Source organism: Oryctolagus cuniculus, chromosome 2 (assembly GCF_964237555.1).
Source record: "Oryctolagus cuniculus chromosome 2, mOryCun1.1, whole genome shotgun sequence".
Lineage (NCBI taxonomy): Eukaryota > Metazoa > Chordata > Mammalia > Lagomorpha > Leporidae > Oryctolagus > Oryctolagus cuniculus.
In genome coordinates, this window is record NC_091433.1 from 55,376,992 (window position 1) to 55,399,637 (window position 22,646).

The 22,646-nt window shown below is 40.8% G+C and overlaps 1 protein-coding gene and 1 long non-coding RNA gene across 4 annotated transcripts in view; one reads left to right on the forward strand and one right to left on the reverse strand.

The window, feature by feature from the left end:
• LOC127490267 (uncharacterized) overlaps positions 1-5,046 on the reverse strand; it is a 76,660-nt gene extending 71,614 nt beyond the window's left edge. For all 3 annotated transcript variants that reach the window (XR_011386866.1, XR_007918129.2, XR_011386865.1), the window contains exons 1-2: positions 4,470-5,046; positions 3,337-3,515 (exon numbers count right to left, since the gene is read on the reverse strand). This is a non-coding gene — a long non-coding RNA (uncharacterized lncRNA). The remainder of the gene's footprint in view (positions 1-3,336; positions 3,516-4,469) is intronic.
• The window catches only part of GALNTL6 (polypeptide N-acetylgalactosaminyltransferase like 6), a 1,232,148-nt gene extending 1,217,862 nt beyond the window's left edge, over positions 1-14,286 (forward strand). Inside the window, exon 13 of the mRNA XM_002709470.4 lies at positions 13,102-14,286. Within this exon, the coding sequence (XP_002709516.1) occupies positions 13,102-13,269 (168 nt within the window). The 3' untranslated portion in view covers positions 13,270-14,286. The remainder of the gene's footprint in view (positions 1-13,101) is intronic.
• The last annotated feature ends 8,360 nt before the right edge of the window (positions 14,287-22,646 follow it).

The following is a 22,646-nucleotide window of genomic DNA, read 5'->3' on the forward strand; positions in this document are numbered from 1 at the left end:
CACCATTGGGTTCAATTATTGATATGAATACCCCCTTCTTGATTCCCAAAGTGTTATATAAAACTTCTATCTCTTTGCCTTAAAACCACATACACGGGGCAGATATTTGGCTTAAAAGTTAAAATGCTGGGGGCCAGCGCTGTGGCATAGCAGGTTAAAAGCCCTGGCCTGAAGTGCCGCCAGCATCCCATATGGGTGCCGGTTCTAGTCCTCTTCCAATCTAGCTCTCTGCTGTGGCCTGGGATAGCAGTGGAAGATGACCCAAGACCTTGGGTCCCTGCACCCACGTGGGAGACCTGGAAGAAGCTCCTGGCTCCTGGCTTCAGATCGGCGCAGCTCCAGCCATTGAGGCCATCTAGGGGGTGAACCAGCAGGTGGAAGACCTCTCTCTCATTGTCTCTACCTCTCTCTGTAACTCTGTCTTTCAAATAAATAAAAAAATAAATCTTTTTAAAAAAAGTTAAGAAGCTGGATTGGGACGTCTTTGTCTTGTATCAGAGTGCCCGTGTTCAAGCTTCAGCTCTACTCCCAATTCCAGCTCCCTACAAATGCACACCCTGGGAGGGAGCAGGAGATGGCTCAAGCAGTTGAGCTTCTGCCACCCATGTAGGAAAGCTGGACTAGGTTCTTAATTCCAGCCTGACCCAGCCCTGGCCATTGCAGGCATCTTGGGAAGGACTGGGAAATAGGAACACTTCCCCCTTCCCCCCGCTTCTCAAATAAATAAATAACTTTTAAGAAAACACATACAGTCTCCACAAAGCCCCAAAGTTAAAAGATTTAAAATTACCTTTCTTTTTTTAATAGAGTAATTTTTTTCTTTTTTTATTTAATAAATATAAATTTACAAATCTTAGTTGCTCTCTGGGTTTTGTTTTTTGTTTGTTTGTTTTATTTGTTTGTTTGTTTGTTTTTTGACAGAGTGGACAGTGAGAGAGAGAGAGACAGAGAGAAAGGTCTTCCTTTGCCATTGGTTCACCCTCCAATGGCCGCCGCGGCTGGCGCACTGCGGCCGGCGCACCTCGCTGATCCGAAGCCAGGAGCCAGCTGCTTCTCCTGGTCTCCCATGGGGTGCAGGGCCCAAGCACTTGGGCCATCCTCCACTGCACTCCCTGGCCACAGCAGAGAGCTGGACTGGAAGAGGGGCAACCAGGACAGAATTCGTCAGAATCCGGTGCCCCGACCAGGACTAGAACCTGGTGTGCTGGCACCGCTAGGCGGAGGATTAGCCTGTTAAGCCGCGGCGCCAGCCTCTGGGGGGTTCTTACAGTTTAACTTCCACAAAGAAAAAAAAAAAAAAAACACACTTTATAACAGCATTAAACAGGAAAAGCAGATAAGAATGTCCCTGCCAGTCTAAATTGATAACAGTGTACAATCCTATTAATTCAAAAAGTGAGGTGGTAGAATTCTTGGCCTGGGTTTACATTTGACTGTTTACTATCATTTAAGATATTTATCAGTGCTTTGTACTCTCAAGCTCATAAAATTGTGTTGGTCCACAGAGATGCCAGATGGAAGGCCACAAGCTTTTAAATCATTCTGATTGGTATTGATTTAGGATGAAAATTAGGAAAATATATATAAGGAACTTAAGTAAAAATGAATGTAATTCCTTTGGTTCTTCAAAGTCCCTACAAGCCCCTGAACTTGTGCTTGTACTAAGCCACATTCTTCCAGGTCAGCCCATTCATTCCTGGACAGTCCTGGGTGTTAGAAAGCACTCCTTAGCCTTTGGCACCATACAGATTAAATAAAATCCATTTAACATGGCAGATCCCAAATATTTGAACAATGCTTACTTGATCTTTAGTCTTTGATTCTAATCAAAAGGCCCAATTTCTTGACACTGGTCTTCATAAGACTTAATTTGGATCTACCTCAATTTCCTGGACACTCACTGCTGATGTATTCCAGATAGCCTGAGAGAGTGGCATAATTCCCAGAACAGAACACAATATCCCAGGTATTTAACCAAGGATAAGTTTCTAGCACTCTTTCTTATGAGCATGTAACATCCTTTCTTATAAATAAGTTTTCTTTATCAGTGTAATTTTTCAATGTGCTTTCTCAATGAAAACTCTTAGAGCTTTCAGTATGTTTTGTAGGTGTTTTTGCTGCTTTCCTAGACAGACACATCTCTCCACTCTTACACCTCTACAGGAGGCTCTGGTCTTGAGATTTGATTCATTAGCTCCATTGTGAGTCCTGGCTCTAGACTTGGAAAAACATCCTTCCTGTATATTTCTATTTCTTCATCTATAAAAGGGAATGATAATGGTATCTACCTAAGAGGGTTATTATGATGACTAAATAAAATTTCAATACAACAAGTACATAATACACACAATGGCAAATAAGAGTTCAATTAATGTCAGTGCTTACTACTCTATGTGTTCAACAAGCAATCTTCTGATCTGAATTTTCTAAGTAGATAGACATATAGGAAAAGATGGAGTAATTTTTGTATTTCTGCATATTCACCTACTATTTTAACTAAAGCTAATTATTAGAATATGAATTTTAGGAAAGCAGGTTTTCTTCTCTGCTTTCTTTTTTGGAGTATCTCCAGCACCTAAAACACTGTGGCACATAGTATGTATTTAATTAGTACTTATTGAATGAATGAATAACTGATTCACCTTCCTGTTTGTTCACATTCACTATCTCTTCAGGTTTTGGTGGGAAAAAATTAGAGACTCTTAGCAGAAACACTTAGCTCTGCCTAACATACAGATACATGCCCAATAAATAGAAGTTATTATGTTCACATGAGTCATGCCAGATTTACTGAGAGGAGATATGGACAGATGGAAACAAGATGTGGAACAGATGAGTTTTCTCTACTTACAGAACTTTCAGCCTAGAGGGGAAACAGACAAATACTTAAATTAAGTGTGTAGGATAACACAAAAACATTGAACTCTGTGCATTACCCAGGTCAAAAGGATAGGAAAGGTTCCTCTAATATTTAAATAGAGACCTAAAAGATGAGTAAAAATTAACTAAGTAAAAAAGTGATTAAGATCCACACAGATTAACTTGTGCAAAGGTCTTCAGGAGGGTAATCTCTTTGTTAGTATTTATCTTTTTTCTTTAAAAAAAAAAAAAAAAGAAGTCAGTTGAAAGGAGTGTGAAGGAAAACAATGTGCTACAAACCAGGTCATCTGGCTGGGTGCAGAACCATATAGTAACTTGTAGGCCATGCTAAGAATTTAGCTAAGAGAGTGGAATGTTGTTGCATAGTTTAAGGAGCTGGGATCTAGCACATTTAAATAGAGATTTAATGATTAGGGCGTCTGTGCTCATGAAAAGAATTTCATGCACGTCACTTACCTGTAACCCAGAATAGCTGGTGAGAGGAGAAGATGGAGGGTTCAAAAATCTGCAGTGGCCATCACTGTCCCAGCACACACACCTCAGGGCTCCATCAGGGTACTTAGAAGCATTATATTTGATTGGCCAAATTAGCCACGGGTGCAGGAAGACCAATTTTCTCCTGTGAGGAATTCTACCTGTCAGAGGAAAATGTAAAAGAGTAGATAATAACACAGCTGTGTCCTTTTTTTATGCCCATAAGGGTGTTATTTGCATTCTTGCAGATGCCAACAGTAAAAACAGACAGAAAAATCCAACCTATTTGTCTTTGTTCCAAAAGCTCAAAAAATAGTCATGAATCAACCTTATTTTTTCCCACAACTCATCCCACTCTCCTTCTCCATACCCCATTCATTTTATAGGTAGAAAATCTAAATTATCAACAAAGTAAGGGACCATCAGATTATTGTCAGGGTTGAAACTAGGATTAAAAACAAGTGCGATCATTCTAAGATGTCATTCCCTCATATTTATATTAGACACAAAAGGCACTGGACATGAAGGAGTTCTCTCTTTCAAAACCATCCTCTTACAATATGTGTTATTTTACTATTACTTTTGCTACTTACAAATTAACAGATATGAGTAGTTCCGTTCTCCCTAGTTTACATAGTGGGTTAGCCTAAGTTCTAGTTTATTTCCAACCGCTTTCTGGGCTTATACACCTGGATGTCCTATAAACATATCCAGCTCAATATACTTACAATGTAAATCGTTATCATTCTAATCCCAATCCTGTTCTGCTTGCTACACTTCTTGCCTCCAGACTGCTTTTTCTCCACTTCCCTCTTCCCTCTGCCTTACCACTCACATCCCATTAATCAGCACATCCTGTGCATTGAAATTCTCAAACATCCCGCATCTCGTTCCCTGGGTCACCTCCAGCTCATCACCGCTGTTTTGCTTTCGTAACAGCTGAAATCTGAATTACTTCGTAGCCTCTGAGTGCTGTCTACCACTTTAGTCCAATGTCTTTGTACTCCTACTCTCTTTCTCTCTGCCATCCTAAATATAGATCCTGTGACTCTTGTTTGAATCCTCCAGTGACCGTTCCCAACAATTACATGAAAAATGAAGCCTTAGCATCATACCCCAGTCTCTTCATGCTATGGTCCTTGCCTGCATCTTGGATATCAGCATCTGGAATTCTCCACCATGCTCCTTGTGCTACAGCCGTATCGAATGACTTGTTGATCTGACCTGGCCTCCGTCACCTTTATATCACCTCCTCCTCTCCCTCACTGTGACTTCCTTGCTGTTCCTCCTAAGACTGAGGAAACTTTTTCTACCAGGAGCTATTTGGATATAATAACATTTATAGGCCAATTCAAAATTATCAACTTAAAAATTAGCCTACTGTAGATTTGTTGAATTTTGAGTAGCACCTGCAGTTGTCATGGCAGAGCCAGAACGCCTGATGTCACAGGCTGGGTGTTCCCCACCCCCACAGCAGGATGCATGCTTTTGTAGCACCTTTGCATCAGCTGTTCCTCCTGTCTGGGACGTTTTCACCGGGATATTTAAATACCTACTTACTCTTCAAGACTGGCCAAATGTCACCTTCTCAATGAGGTTTGCCCTGCCCATTCTCTAAATTTGCATACTGATTCCACCTTTACTACTCCAGGTCTTCCTGACTTCCTGGGTTTTCTTTCATATCACCTTTGAACAGGCTTGTTATGTTCATTGTGTTTATTGTCTGTGACACACTGCTTCAGCTTCACCCCTACCTCTAGAATGTAACCTCTGGGAAGAAAAGGATTTTAGTCTTATTAAGTTCATTGAAACATTCAAAACACCTAAAATAGTGCTTGGCAGACAGTAGCTGTCCAGTGAATTTTGTGTTGAATAAATCGAATATATAATTGTATATAGTATTACACATTTTACTTTTTTATATTTTCCCTACATCTGAAATAATCAAACTCATCCTATTCACCCCATCTATGATCTGATCTCATTGATACTTTTTATTCCAAAAGCTTCTTGTTTACCTACTTTCTCAATTTCATTTATTTGTTTATTTATCTGGAAGGCAAACAGACAGAGACAGAGAGCTCCCATCTGCTGGTTCACTCCCCAGATACCTGCATTGGCCCATACTAATTGGCCCATACTACATTGGCCCATGCCAAAGCCAGGAGACTAGAACTCAATCCTCGTCTCCCATCTGGGTTGCAGTGACCCAACCACTTGAGCCATTACCTGTTGCCTCCCAGAGTCCACATTAACAGGAAGCTGGAATTTGGAATAGAGCCAGGACTTAAACCCAAGTACTCTGATGTGGGATGCCACCATCATAGCCAGCATCCTTACTGCTGTACCAAATACTCTTGATTACCTGTTGAACACCCCTATTTCTTGGAATGGGAATGCATCTTCTTTCTTAATACCTCTCTCCTAGTGCATACCAGGAAATTAAAAGCACTGAATAATTATTTGTTCAACTCAACTGATCTTACTGTTGGATCCTAAATAAAGGACCTAAACACATGGGCCATACACAAACTCTGGCCATTGTTACACAGAGAAATTAATTGTTGAGCCATAGATTACCTTTAATCTAGAAATCCTTTGCTTAAAACAGGAAGTCCTGCTGTATTGATTTGGATAGCTAGTTGAGGCAGAGGCTAACTTTTGCAAATTCATTTTTCCAGGATTTCAGAAAACAGCTTGGTGTAGAATAGCTTAGCAAGTCTCAAGCAAAATGGATAAAACATCCTAGGTTTAGAACTGGGGATGTTCTTGACTAAAAATAAGTGGGCATTTTGGTTCACTAGTGTAGATGCTGCTTGGGGACCCCCTCCATTCCATATCAGAGTCACTGGACTCAAGTTTCAGCTTCACTTTTGATTCCAGCTTCCTGCTAATGCATACCCTGGGAGGCAGCAAGTGAGGAACCAAGTACTGGGTTCCCTACTACCCATGTGGAAGACCCGAGTTGCCGCTTCAATCTTCAGCCTGGCTCAGACTCCAATGTTGCAGACAGATGGAGAATGTTCCAGTAGATGGATGGTCTCTCTCTCTCTCTCTCTCTCTCTTTCTCTCCACACTCTCTATTCTTCTCTCTCTCTCTTCTCTTTCAAATAAAGAAAAATAATTTTAATAAAATTCATTAATGAAGTCACTATTACTTAGTTACTTATACGTAGGACATTGTGCTAATGATTTTACATACATAAACTCATTTTAACCTCACAACAAACTTGTGAGGCATAGTATTATCTACATTTTTACAGACCAATAAGCTGAGATTCATAAAATTAAATAATGTGCTGAATGTCACACAGGAAGTAAGTGGCATGATTTGATCCAAATCGCCTAAGGTAACAAATCCTTTATTTTTTATTATTTATTTATTTGAAAGAGTTACACACAGAGAAGGAGAGGCAGAGAGATAGAGAGAGAGAGAGAGAGAGAGAGAGAGAGAGAGAGGTTTTCCATCCACTGGTTCACTCCCCAATTGACCACAATGGCTGGAGCTGCACTGATCCAAAGCCATGTGGGTGCAGGGACCCAAGAACTTGGGCCATCTTCTACTGCTTTCCCAAGCCATAGCAGAGAGCTGGACTAGAAGAGGAGCATCCGAGACTCGAATAAGCACCCATAAGGGATGCCGGCATTGCAGGTGGTGGCTTCACCCACTACGCCCCAATGCCGGCCTCAGTCACAAATTCTCATCTCCTCCCTTAACCCTAAATTACCCCCCTTCTCACTGTGTGGTAGTTTTATTATCAATATTATAATACTATATATTATAAATTCACATAGTTATTTGTTGTTTTATTGTGTTTGCTTCTGTGGTGTTTGGTTCTGATCTTGAGCACAATCCAGTACATTTTCTATCACTCACTCATTTTTTTTAACTTTTATTTAATGAATATATTTTCCAAAATACAGCTTATGAGGCCGGCGCCGCGGCTCACTAGGCTAATCCTCCGCCTAGCGGCGCCGGCACACCGGGTTCTAGTCCCGGTCGGGGCGCCGGATTCTGTCCCGGTTGCCCCTCTTCCAGGCCAGCCCTCTGCTGTGGCCAGGGAGTGCAGTGGAGGATGGCCCAGGTGCTTGGGCCCTGCACCCCATGGGAGACCAGGAAAAGCACCTGGCTCCTGGCTCCTGCCATCGGATCAGCGCGGTGCGCCGGCCGCAGCGCGCCGGCCGCGGCGGCCATCGGAGGGTGAACCAACGGCAAAGGAAGACCTTTCTCTCTGTCTCTCTCTCTCACTGTCCACTCTGCCTGTCAAAAAAAAATAAATAAAATAAAAAAAAAAAAAAAAAAAAAATACAGCTTATGGATTACATTGGCTTCCCCCCCTCCCCAATGACTTCCCTCCCACCCGCAACCCTCCCCTTTCCCGCTCTCTCTCCCCTTCCATTCACATCAAGATTCATTTACAATTTTCTTTATATACAGAGATCAGTTTAGTATACAATAGTAAAGATTTCAACAGTTTGCACCCACATAGAAACACAAAGTGAAAAATACTGTTTGAGTACTTGTTATAGCATTAAATCTCAATGTACAGCACATTAAGGACAGAGATCCTACATGAAGAGTAAGTGCACAGTGACTCCTGTTGTTGACTTTACAGATTGACACTCCTGTTTATGGCATCAGTAATCTCCCTATGCTCCAGTCATGAGTTGCCAAGGCTATGGAAGGCTTTTGAGTTCACTGACTCTTATCTTATTTAGACAAGGTCATAGTCAAAGTGGAAGTTCTCTCCTCCCTTCAGAGAAAGGTACCTCCTTCTTTGATGACCTGTTCTTTCCACTGGGATCTCACTCACAGAGATCTTTCATTTAGGTACCCTTTTTTTTTTTCTTTTTGCCAGAGTGTCTTGGCTTTCCATGCCTGAAATACTCTCATGGGCTTTTCAGCCGGATCCAAATGCCTTTAGGGCTGATTCTGAGGCCAGAGTGCTGTTTAGGACATCTGCCATTCTATGAGTCTGATGTGTATCTCGCTTCCCATGTTGGATTGCTCTCCCCTTTATTTATTCTATCGTTTAGTATTAGCAGGCACTAGACTTGTTTATGTGATCCCTTTGACTCTTAGTCCTTTCATTATGATCAATTGTATCACTCACTCATTTTTCTAAAGTTCGAATTCTACATAAGCATAGAAACTGATAAATTTAGTGCTGACTTACAAATGCCACATAGATACTGACCAAGTCCACAGGTCTGCTTTGAAGAGGTGTCCTTTCTTTATACATGTGTATTTGTGTGTGTGTGTGTGTGTGTGTGTTATACAAGTTTCATGTATTTCCTTTATACCATTATAAGAACATAGTGGCACTTCCCCTCCATCCTTCTTCCCACCCACTTCCCACTCCAACCCTTCCTCCCCCTCCCTCTCAGATTCCCACTCTTAATTTTTACAATGATCTTTTTTTAGTACATCTAATGATTGTATAGTTAATGCTACCCTAAGTAAAAGAGTTCAACATATTTTTGAAGAGGAAACAAAACAAAACAAAATACTGTTTCTCAACAAAAAAGACAAGGGCTATAAACCATCATTGATTCTCAAAATTTCTATTTCACTTCAATACATTATATTTCAGGTACTCCAAAAGAAATCGGTATATGAAACAGTTATCTGCATTGTCATGTTCATTACAGCACAATTCATAATAGCTAAGATATGGAATCAACCCAGATGTCCATCAACTGTTGACTGGAAAAAGAAATTATGGTATATATATATATACCACACTATATATATATGGTGTATATATATATATATACCATATATATATATATATATATATATATGGTATATATATATATACCACACTATGAAGTACTACTCAGCTGTAAAAAAATGAAATCTTGTCTTTTGCAACAAGATATATGCTACTGGAAATCATTATATTTAGTGAAATAAGCCAGTCCGAAAAAGACAGATATAATATCATGTTTTCCCTGATCAGAAATAACGAATAGAGGTGTCCCTTTCAATGAGCTGATAGGTCTGTTCAACCCTACCCCTCTCCCAGCGCCTTTTCCATGAGGACTGATAAGCAGACACAACACGGAATATGAAGGGCAGCTCAATTATCCTGGCTCTAAACTGTTGCATTCCCTGCCCAAGGATTTCTAATTTTCTTAGGAAAAAATAAGTCCGAGGGGGTAGACATCCAGGGAATGGGTGAGGTGAGGGGTGAAGCAAAATGCACTGGTTACACTGAGCGGGAAGAGCTTTAGCTGCATCCCCCCTCGGGACCAAACAGTAACCAAGCTGAATCAACGGAAGACCATCTTCTGTCATCTTAGAAGGAGGATTGTTATGAACAGCGGTCTTCCCTCAGAAGTCTGTTCCATAGAAAAACTGCTTTCTGTTCTTTTGGTATCCACTTCTGTGATGCCCAGTCAGATGAAGTGCTGTCAGGGAACAAGAAACTGACTTAATTCAGGCCAGGAAAAGCATCCTTTAAGACAGTCAGTCATCTGAAAGCTTAGCTGAGCAAACATCAAGGTGGCAATTATGAAGCCCCCAAGATCAAAAGAGAAAAATGTTTGCTCTGGTCAAGCCCAAGGATGCTCCAGAAGCTTCCTATCTGGGACGTCCTGAACACTCCAAAGATGCAGGTGAGCAGAACTCTGTCTGTAATCAGGAATAGTTGGTCTGCTGATCTGCAAATCTGCTGGAGAGTGTGGGTGGTTTTTAGTTGGACATCCTGTCATTTGTTTCCATCACTAGTGAACTTTGGAATGAAGTGTCCCTTCAATTTTACAGCTGAGAGAGGCCTCAGAGATTTATCTTCTTCTTTATCTAACTGATGAAGCTTCTCAGGCTTGAACAGACCTAGGGGATTCAGTTTTTTGACTTTAATGAGGACACAAAGTACAAGTTCAGAAAACATTCTGGATTCTTCAGGATAGTGCTGAGTTTCGGGATAGGCTGTTTGTACCCATGAGTATACCTGTATTTGTCAGACATGTGTTCCAATATAGGATTTGGAAAACTGATCACCTTATGGCCAGAAAACAGTTTCAGAAAATAAAGTGTTCACAACATCTGATTTGGCTTTGTACATCCATGCTGGGGCACACAAGCTGGTGAAGGGAAAGATAACAGAAACAGTCATGACTCTTTTTCTTTTCTCATTTTTTAGCTTTCATGGAAACATGTGTTTTGAGGGAGAACTGTGGGCATCTGACAGTGCCTCTTTTATTTTTTTAAGATTTATTGATTTATTTGAAAGGCAGAGTTACAGAGAGGCAGAGGCAGAGACAGAGAGAGAGGTCTTCCATTCACTGGTTCAACGACCAGGGCAGGGCTGATCCAAAGCCAGGGACCCAGAGCTTCCTCCGGGTCTCCCACATGGGTGCAGGGGCCCAAGCACTTGAGCCTTCCTCAGCTGCTTTCCCAGGCACATTAGCAGAGTTGGATTGCAAGAGGAGCAGCCGGGACTTGAACTGGCGCCCATATAACATGCCAGCACTTCAGGCAGCAGCTTAACTGCTACACCACAGCGCCAGCCTCCAGAGGTTCCTCTTGAACTATCGATAAAGGTAATGGCAGAAGGAAATTACAATTAGTGAAGAGGGAAAAAGAGGTGCATGTACTTGGAACAAAGTGAATCAGGATCAGAGCACATAGAATTTGCAGGAATATAGCAAATTGGAGAATTGATCTAAATATACAAGGTATGAAGCTAGACTAGTGAAAGTTAGGGGTGGGAGACACATGCCAGGGGGACAAGAAGCAGGCAGTGAAAACGATGGTTTTCCAAAGAGCTATGATGCCTATAAGGAGCAATCTGTGATAGCAACCATCTAGGACTAAAGAAGGATGTGGGAAGTGAGCTGCTGAGCCTGCTGCCCTTCCCCCTGGCTCTGCTACCTCTGTCCCAAAGTAATAGAGGCTAAGAGCCGTCCCATGGGATCAGACAAGAGAATTAATGGAGCAGAAGATGAAGAAAATGGTATAGAGCCCTCTTTGTGTAAGGAAAGGAAAACACACAATAAACTCGACAAATTTTCCATTAAGGCAAGCAGAAGGGAATAGCAAACCTTTGTATTAAGCCATAACCCTTTGTTTACACGGAAAGTAGAAATATGCAAACTCAGTTGCCGGCAGGTTACCCTTTCTCCTTCCTTATCCCTCTTCCTTCATGCAGCTCTCAACTATGCAAACATCCGGATCATAAGAGGACATTAAATATTGGTTGATGGCGTCTTAAAATCCAGGAACAACCCAGAAATGTTTACAAAGGGTGCCTGATGGACTCCTAATACTAAAACCATTGTAAGTTTAGACATCCTCAGTTAAAGGAAAATAGTCAGAACCTCTAAAGATTTTCTAAGCTAAATAATAATAAGACATTACTTGGTTCTAAAATTTTAAGCAGTGACTTGAGGGCATTTTCTTATATAATTGGCAGTTGTTTTTTAGCATAAGTATCATAGAGATAAAAATTTGATAGTAGTTAGGGAAAGATCATTCTATTTAGCATTACCTTCCTTTTTCCTCTTTGTACAATAAAAAGGGTGTGTGTGAATAGAGCCTGTTCAAATAATAAGCCTGTTCACTACTTAAACTGTGTGCCCAAAAATACCCTTCACTCACTGAGATTAACTGTAGCAGGTGCCTAGGACTGTTGCTTTTTTAAAAAAAATGAATATTGCTTCTGCCATTTTACAGGAAAGCAGTAAGAACAATACCACCAGAACACTAGCAATGTCAATGCTAGGGTTGAAAAGGGACGGAAGCTCAAGAACTAATAAATTTCTGTTTGTCCTTTCAGCTATTGTCTGGGTGACACTTGTCCCATCCCAATATCACCTTATGAAAAGTGTAACTGAGCACTTAGTACTTTGGGCTCCTCCATTTTTCTTTTTCTCTTCCATTCTTTCCTTTTTGTAGTTCTCTTTCCTATTACAGACTCTATGCCAAAGTTATGAAAATTGTGGCTCTTGGTCACTCGTGTATGTTTATATCTGATTACTATTTACTATAGTCTACTATAGTCTAACTATAAATATACATTTCTCCCCCAAACAGCTAAATTGTTAGCCACTTGACAAGGAACCACACATACAGATCTTCAAAATCCAAGCATGTAGCATAAGGATCACCACAAGCAGGAAGTGAATGGGTTGCTGATTTCAAAATGATTGAATGAATAAATAAATGAATCATTTTTGCCTCCAATTTAACCTGCTTGGAGGTCCTATTAGTCAGTTTTCAACACTGTGTTGACATACCTGAAGCAGCCTGACTTTATAAAGGAAAGGGTTTATTTTGCCTTACTGTTGTGGAAGTTCACGTCCAAGATCAGGCAGGCTCCAGTGGTTTGTTCTTTGGTGATAGTGCTCTTGCTGGCAGGGTTCTGAAGGGGTCCAAAGTATCGCATGGCAACAGAGGAAACACATGTGTCTGTCTCTCTTAAAAAGCCACCAGGACTCAATCCTGGGGACTCCACCCTAACGACTCAATCCAATCTAGTCACAACCCTAGGCCTGTCAGTGCTATTAATGTAAGACTTCGGATTTTCATTTCTACATGAGTTCAGGGACAAAATATTCAAACCATACCACTAGACATAGTGACAATGGAACCTAGGAAACTGTTCCATGTTGGCAATTCAATCTGCTATTGTTTGGTTTTACGGCTCATCTCTTTGTACTGAAATATAAACAGAAATCCTTCTTGTGTGTGTTTTGAGTTCTGACCATTTCATGTCAGTCTTTTCTTTCTGATCTCCCCAGGACAGGACATTGTTCCATCCTGTGAGCAACAGCTGTGTGGATTGCAACCCTGCAGAGAAGAAGATTTTCATGGCCAGATGTGACCCTTTCTCTGAGACTCAGCAGTGGATTTTTGAACACATTAATATGACTGTTTTAGAAACATTTAGCTACCACGTCAGCTCCTAGAAGAAAAGGAAGAAAGAAAGAGTGATTACCTACAGATTATAAACTCATTTCTAGCCAGCATCTGGGTCGAAGGAGTCAGGAATAACATTTCCTAGATCCAGGAAGCCTGGTTTAAAGATGTGTAAATGCCACGTCAAAGTAGGCTGTCTCGAAGAACTTCCTGCATCTGAAGAACTTGGCTGAGAACCTCACCAGCTGCTTCTGAGAACTTGAGACTAGCAGTTCCCTTGCTGGCCAAGGGCAGATTATTTAGGGACTTTTCAAAACAACTGCTGAGTTAATAAATCCTAGCATTTCTCAGGTCAAATCCTGCAGTAGTGAGTAGCTATGAATGGATACTATTAACTGGGTGGGTGGGGGGTGAAATAGAGTGCATGACAAGCTGAGGATACCACAGGTTCAGAACTAGCCACACTTGAGGAGTGAGCTGGACTCTGGTGCCATTCTCAGACTAAGAGTGGGTTAAGCAGGTTTAACCCTTAAAAGTGCTGCAGATGATTTTAGAGTGCTCATACCACTTTGTTTCCTTTGTTCTATTTTTAAACAAGGGTGCGATCCTGAGGTAAGACTTATTACTTCACGTAATAAAATGGGCTTGCAGTATGCCCCTGCTTCCGTTGACATTTGCCATTTTCCTTTCAGAGCAGAGGTGATTTATTGTTCATGGTGCCAAGGGACCCTAGGAAACTGTTCCATGTCCATGCTCCATAAGTCAGCCGAAGTTCTAATTCAGTGCTCTAGTACGAATCCGCTTAAAAACAGAAACAAAATCTATGCTACCAAGTTACTCCAAAGAAAGATTTCACAGAAGCAGCAAAACCATATAAGATTTAGGAGAGGGATTTCCCTAGGAAATCTCTTTTTACTTTTCTATTATTTTTAGAATTTTTAAAATCTGATGTTTGTCCAGTCATAATTTTTATTATAGAAGGAAATGGAGTGAGGTTGATGTAATTTGTTTAGGAGGTTCTTAAACCCAAATAAATCTACACTCCACGTGACATGGGAGAGTGGCTTGGTTCACTTTGATTCTGTTCAGTCAATGCTGGGAATTTAGATGTGGTTTTATTTGTTTGTGGTTTTGTTAGGTTGGTTTTTGTTTTGTTTTTTAAATATAATATTGATATTAATGCTGTTATTTTATTTGAAAGTCCATAAAAGGAATTACTGTTAATAAAGTGCTTCTGACACGATTTTCTGTTAATGGGGCAATATTTCAGGGTTGAAGAAAGGAATGATTGAAAAACTAAACAGAACGTTGCATCCCTAAAAGAACTTTTTGCTTTTCAGTAGTTTAGGATTGGAAGACTATGCAGGCATCAAAATGGGTCTCTAGAGGAAAAAATCATGCTCATCACACATTTCTCATGGTTTTTTTTTTTTTCAGGTACCAAAATGTTTTTAATTTGCTTTTGTTTTTGTTTTAACTTGGTTTTCCTGTTAATAAAGTTTTATATATTGTTTTGAATATAGAGCATTGAATTTTAGAATTGAGAAGACTCATTGGACCTAGTCATTTGGTTTTTCACATGAATAACAAAAGCCCAAAGAGGCCAAACTCCTGGCATGGTTGATGGCTCTTTTGATTACTCATTCTGTGTTTTCCTCCTGTGCTGTGCGGCCCCATTCTGTTACCCAAAGTGGTCCCAGTTATTATTCTGATTTAACTTGAAATTTTTCATTCCACTTGATGACAATATCATGCCTCCTCAAGAATTCCCACAAAAGTAGCATTCACATTCACCAACTTTAATATATGAAGCCTCTTCTTGCAAATGTTCATGGTTTTGTTCTCTCTTCAAAACCTAATCAAAATGTCCAGTTAAACTGCCCTGCTAATAGTTGGGGAAGAGTTATTTCATTATCTTTACTGATTTTTCAAGCATTCTTTTGAAGACCTATTCTTTTTACAATGATTGCCATTGAGATATTTTGTATAGGTCAAGAGATCTTCAAGCATTCAAGATGCACTGTGGAGAAAATCAATAGTGAGAAATTAACCTGTGTGTTGAACAATTCCAGAGAGTGAGTGAAGATTTATCTCAAGTGTTCAGAGAGCAAGTTGGTTGTGGACTTAAATGTGCCTATAAAAATTCACGTTGTGTCATTAAACAGTTGACTGCTGTTTACAGTCCTACCTAACAGACAAGACATGGGTTCTGCAACCTAGAAAGCCCAAATTTGCAGTGATTTCTTCAGATTCTATGACTATGGGAAGGTAGCAAAACGGGCTTGGTTCTGTCCTTTGTGAAAGCCTGAATATTACATAGTTTCAGTGTGACACAGATAGATCAACCAAGATTGGTCTTCTGATCTTTCAGTGTAAGAATGTGATATAAGAAATTCAAATTGGGGCCGGCACATGGCATAGCAGATTTAACCGCCGTCTGCAGCACTGGCATCCCATTTGGGTGCCAGTTCATTTCCCATCTGCTCCACTTCCAATCTGGCTCCCTGCTAATATGCTGGGAAAGCAGCAAAAGATGACCCAAATACTTGGGCCCCTGTACCCAAGTGGGACACCCAGATGAAGCTCCTGGCTTCTGCCCGGCCCAGCCCTGGCTGTTGCAGCCATTTAGAGAGTGAGCCAGTGGACAGGAGGCTTCTCTATCTGCCCCTGCCTCTGCCTCTCTGTAACTCTGCCTTTGAAATAAATAAGGAAATCTTTAAAAAGAGAAATAAAAATTTAAAAAATATTTAATGGAAGCTTGAGAAATCAAAGACAGCACATTTAAGGAGTCACCTCTAGTGCCACTGAAGATTGAGACTCCTTACTTGAAATAGAAATTCTGGCCGGCACCATGGCCCACTAGGCTAATCCTCAGCCTTGTGGCGCCGGCACACCGGGTTCTAGTCCCGGTCGGGGCGCCGGATTCTGTCCCAGTTGCCCCTCTTCCAGGCCAGCTCTCTGCTGTGGCCCGGGACAGCAGTGGAGGATGGCCCAAGTGCTTGGGCCCTGCACCCCATGGGAGACCAGGAGAAGTACCTGGCTCCTGCCATCGGATCAGCGCGTTGTGCGGGCCACAGCGCACCGGCCGCGGCGGCCATTGGAGGGTGAACCAACGGCAAAAAGGAAGACCTTTCTCTCTGTCTCTCTCTCTCTCACTGTCCACTCTGCCTGTCAAAAATAAAAAAAATTGAAAAAAAAGAAATTCTACCATTCTGAAAAGCATAAAACTGCATATATGTTTACATTTTTATTTGGTGAAGTCCCCATAAAATTCCTCATTCATAGAAATAACATGATTTGAAAATTGGAAGATAGCATACCATGCTACCTTTTAAACAGAATGAAAAGAAAAACATCATAAAGTTAATTTGGCCATGGAAATCACTACTTCTCCATAATAAACAGAAAATAGAAATATATAGAAATAAATAGAATATATAGAAATAAATAGAAAATAATTAATTTTAAAAATTTTTTATGTATTTTATGTATTTACAAAGAAAAGATGATGTTGTAAAATAATTATGAAATAATTTGACTTATAATTTTTCCAAGTCTAGATTAATAAAATAATCAAAAGGATTAACAATATACTATCATGTCTACTGTTACTTAGTTAAAAATATTAATATGGTCAACATGATTATTTTTAAATGCATTCATTATATCAGAAACCTCAGTAAATAAAAGTAGTTCCAGGGTTATTTTGTGAATTGATATTATAAAACTTTATAAAATAAGTAAAAATGGATTTAAAGTTAATAGAAGAGGAATGTAGGCCCATTCTTTTCGTATTTCTTGCAAATCATGAAACCAAGGCCAACATGTAAAATCATTTCCTTGAGAGACAATTATATATTTTATAAGACAATGAGAGCCAAAATATAGAAAAGTGACTATACTTCTAGCTCTCACACAGAGAACTTCTATCTCAATCTTTTGTAACTGTCTCCATAATGAAACGGCAAAAAAGACTTTATTGTTAGGACATCTTGGCGCTACAAAGTTATGGCAGGCCCATCAAAAGAGGCCATGGCACTTTGATTGCAAAGCCAGCCATCCAGCAGTCATGGAAGGTCACCCGGTCACTTCACACACCTGAGGACTCAGCAGAGAGTTGACGGCCAGGCTATGTCAGATATGCTTTGGACTTCCTACCTTATTTGTTAGAGTCCTTCCCGGAGGGAGGCCTTCCCCCAGGAAGGAACACTGGATTATTTCTCTTTCAGAATGTGGAACCATCCTCATCATATGACATTGTAAACACTGACCTGCTCCTAGGAGTCCATCCCGTAAAATATCTTTAGGCTTCTTATCCTGGCAGGAATACAAGGCTGCAATGTGCTTACATAAGCAGGTGCTGCAGATATGCTGGAAATAAGACATTTCAAATAAATCATTAGAAAGAACACCTCAAAAGGAAAATATTTTGAGTGATTCCCTGTGATTCTGGGAGTAAATATACATGATGAGAGGTAAATCATATCCGTAGACATGGGGTGCGCATAGCCCTCTCCATCACCTCATCGACACGTTCTGCCCTTGCCCTCATTACTCTCAGATGACACTACCAAGTGTAATTACTCTCCATGTGTGAAACTGTGGCGGAGGCCACTGAAGCGTGACAAGTGGCCGGTCCTTCCCATGCTGCCAACATTGGAAGATTGTTCTTTGATTTATGTCTATAGCCTTTGCTTGCAGAACTGGGAGCTGTTTGCAACTCTATTTGGTAGACTTGACATTGGCCTGAAGCTTTTATTCACTCATCTCTGCACTTGACGTACCAGACTGATGTGTCTGGTACTGTAGCCTCTCAGCAGCAGACAACAGCTCAGGCACATGTTTGATACTTCACTTCAGAGAAACCTGGAAGCATTTCTTCTCTCCCTCCTGCCTGAAGTTGCCCCCTTTAGCTCATTGTATAGCAGCTTCCCCGGGTTGCTGCAGTCCCCTACTCTCCATGTCTGCTCAGTTCAACAGAGTAGTACTGCAGACCTCAGTGCAGAAAGCCCGCTGCATTTCAGTCTTCCTGTGAATGATTGCATTCTGACATGACTCACCTAGGCATACGGAGGCAGTGTTCATACTAAGCTGTGTAGGTTGTGGTTTACCAGGTACAGTTCCTGGATTATCGCAACTGTTACTGTGTGTCATTACTACCTCTGTCCCTTTTCACTCTTGAAAGGGTCCTAGTTCGGATACAAATTATATTGTTTTCCTATTTATAACCCACATGCTTTTTCATTTTATAATTCCTCTAGAGAAAATTAAAACACCCTTTGCTTATTAAGGCCTATGGTCAATAAGAAATCAGCCAGCATTATCCCATCCCTTCAAATAGCACTAAATGAAAACCAGTTTACTAATCACTCTATTGCATTCACATAGTTCTTTGCAAGTTGCCTAATGCAAGCTCTATCAAGAGTGGTTTTCCTAAGATTTTATTTATTTATTTATTTATTTATTTTAAAGTTAGAGTCACAGAGGTAGGGGAGACAGAGAGAGATCTTCCATCTGCTGGTTCACCCCTGCCACACACACACACACACACACACACACCAAACAGCTGCAACAGCCAGGGCTGTGCCAGGCCAAAGCCAGGAATCTGAAGCTTTCCCTGGGTCTCCCATGTGGGTACAGGGCCCCCACTCCCTAGGCCCATCCTCCGCTACCTTTCCAGGCCATTAGTGTGGAGCTGAACCAGAAGTGGAGGAGCCAAGACATGAACCAGCACCCATAAGAGAAGCTGGTATCACAGACCTCACCCCTACACCATAACTCTGGCCCCATGAGTTCTTATATTCAACTAAATCATTTTGCTGCATTGACAATTCTAATTTAAAATTATTTATTTGAAATCAACTAAGTCATTTTATACTTTCCCAAAGTGAAAACAATAGAGCCCCAACATGGACTATTACCCCTAATAATTTTCAAAATTATGGTAAGATAGACAATACACACATACTTACATATACACATTTTATTTGTATGATTGATTTTGTTTTTAAAGCAATTTTCTATTTTTATCTCCTTTTATAATTACCTTTGTGTGTAGGTAGTATTACTGTCTTTATAAAGAAATTGAATAACCTGGAGTAAGGGGGCTTGCAAGGTCAAACTCACACAGCAACGTACAGCAGAAACAAGCCTAGAATTCAGGCCTTCTCACATTTAGGCCCCTGTTCCTTCTGTGCTCCATGGTACTTCATGCCACACTCGATGCTCATTCATCCACAGCAAAACCAAACATGAGGTATATTGAGTTACTTCAAAACAGTGAAATCACTTATTCCTTCAGACTTTCATTTTTGATCCCTTAATTATGCTTGATCCTGTCTGTACCTATGTGTTTTTGGTCATTTACCCACAGCTTACTAAAATAAGGACACAAAACTGAATCCAGGGTTAATCCCTCTTGAATCCAGGGTTAGTCCCTCTTAATGAGATTTCCAGGGAACTTTTAAAGAAGATATCAACTAAAGCTGTTTGCATAGCTCTAGATGATAAATCATAAAGCAAAAACTGAGTACTTGGTGATTATTAATGGATTCAGTCCCCAAGGATTAAAAAAATACCCAAACAGCCATGAAGCAAATAATTTGCACTTGTCTGGTAGTAAGTCTACAATTGATCTTCTTTCAATATTCTTATTTCTGAATAGTTTTGCCAAGTGTGTCTCTTAGAAATGTGAGGCCCTCTAGATGTACTGATTCTGTGTCTAAGGCAATTTTTCTCTTCTGGTATTTGTTAAATATAGTAGTTACTAGGTATCTTAGTCCATTTGGGCTACTATAAAAATGCCATAAACTGGATAGCTTGTAGATAATATAAATTTATTTTTCACAATTGTAGAGATAGATTTGAGTCTGGTGAGGACCAAATTTCTGGTTTATAGATAGCATCACCTTGCAGTGTTCACACATATGAAAGAGGTAAGGGACCTCTCAAGGTCTCCTTGATAACAGTATTCATCCCAAATATGAGAGTTCTTGCCTTATGACCTAATCACCACCAAAGACCCTTACCTCCTAATCATGTCAGGGACAGGATTTCAACAACTGAATTTTTGGAGAACACAAACATTTACACTATAGCACTAGGTCTTACCCCAAACTACTAAATCAGAACGTCTTGGTAATGCAGTAGATACAGACAATTCTACAGTTGAAGAGAGATGGGGCCCACATTGCGGTGCAGGAGTTTACAATGCCAGCATTCCATTTGGATGATGATTTGAGTCCCAGCTACTGCACTGCTGATCCAGCTCTCTTGCTAATGCAGCTGGGAAAGCAGCGAAAGATGACTTAGTTACTTGGGGCCCTGCCACCCATGTGGGAGACGTGGATGGAGCTCCAAGCTCTTGGCTTCAAAGCGGTCTTGCCCCAGCTCTTGGGGTTGTTTGGGGAATGAACCAGTGGATGGAAGATCTCTCATTCTGTCTCTCTCTCTCCCTCTCTGTAACTCTACCTTTCAAATAAATAAATCTTTTAAAAAGGAGAAAGAGATAATAAATGGCTTTGTGCCCCAGCTCTTAATTTCTTATTGTTAATAAGTTCAGCTTAATTCTCTGACATCATTGTCTTCCTCATCTATATAGACTACAGATATCAAGAAGGAGTGGTTGTAATCCATATCTAAATCACTTTGAGAGAAACATATCTAAGAACAGTTTATTTTGAAAATCCTCTGGTTTTTATAAGGTCAGTGGTTGTTAAATTTTAGAGTTTTTGCACCTGGAAGAATTATTAAAACATTACTTAGCCACATTTCACTGATTTTCTGATTCATTTGCTCTGAGATAGGGCCCAAGATTTTGTATTTCCAACAAGTTTCTAATGATGCTGATGTTGATAGCCTGGGGTCTACAGTTTTTTTAAAAAATTTATTGGGGCTGGTGCTGTGGTGCAGCGGGTTAACACCTTGGCTTGAAGCTCCAGCGTCCCATATGGGCACAAGTTCTAGTCCCAGCTGCTCCACTTCTGATCCAGCTCTCTGCTATGGCCTGGGAAAGCAGTAGAAGATGGCCCAAGTCCTTGGGCCCCTGCACCCGCGTTGGAGACCCAGAAGAAGCTCCTGGCTCCTGGCTTCAGATCGGTGCAGCTCTGGCTATTGCAGCCAGTTGAGGAGTGAACCAGAGGATGGCAAACCTCTCTCTCTCTCTCTCTCTCTCTCTCTCTCTCTCTCTGCCTTTCCTCTCTCTGTATAACTCTGACTTCCAAATAAATCTTTAAAAAAAAGTTATTTATTGTATTTGAAAGATAGAGAGAAGGGGAGAGAGAGAGAGAGAGAGAGAGAGAGAGCGAGCTCTTCCTTCTACTGGTTCACTTTCCAAATGCTTGCAACCCCAGAACTAGGCCAGGCTAAAGTCAGAACTCCATCCAGGTCACCCATGTGGGTGGCAGAGGCCCACGCACTTGAACATCATCCACTTCCTCGAAGGATGCATTAGCAGGAAGTTGGATCAAAAGTGAAGGATCCAGAACTCAAATCAGCCCTCTGATACGAATTCAGGAGTCAAAATGTCCCTGGGGTCCATACTTTGGATGTCATTGGCTTAGACCAATAGTCTCACCATTTTGAAAATACTTGTATTATGTATTTGCTTGAAAGGCAGAATGACAGAGAGAGAGAGAGAGAGAGAGAGAGAGAGAGATCTTCCATTTGCTGATTTACTCCTAAATGGCCACAACTGTCAGGACTGGGCTAGGGTGAAGCCAGGAGTCAGATGCTTCTTCCATGTGTCCCACATGAGTGGCAGAGGCCAAACTTCTTGGGCCATCTTTCTGCTGCTTTTCCAAGCCATTAGCAAGCAGCTTGATCAGAAGTGGAACAGTTTGGGTTATTAACATGTGCCCATATAGGGTGCTGTCATTGCAGGCTATGAGTTAACAGGCTATGCCATATTTCTAGCCCCAAAAGACCTTGTTTTAAAAAAGGGTTTATTTTATTTATTTGAAAGGTAACAGTTACAGAGAGAGGTAGAGACAGAGAGAAATCTTTTATCCACTGGTTCACTCCGCAAATGCCTGCAAAATCTAGGGCTGGTGCAGACTAAAGATCCAGGAAGTTCCTCTGGGTCTCCTACATGGGTGCAGAAGCCTAAGGACTTGGGCCATCTTCCACTGCTTTCTCTGGCACATTAGTAGGGAGCTGGATCGAAGTGGAGCATCGAGGTCCTGAACTAGCATCCCTGTGGGATGCCAGTGCTGCATGAGGTGGCTTTAACCACTATGCCAGAACGCCCCCTGAAAATACCTTTTAAAATATAATTTTGTTAATGTTGAATGTGTTTAAAAACTGTTAATGAAATCCCAACAAATTTGAAATTTAAAAGAGCATAGCTCAACCCAGTAAATATGTACAGCTGGACAGGCATTCCTCTCCTACAGCTCTATCAAGTAGGATCGTGGAACTAAAAAAAAAC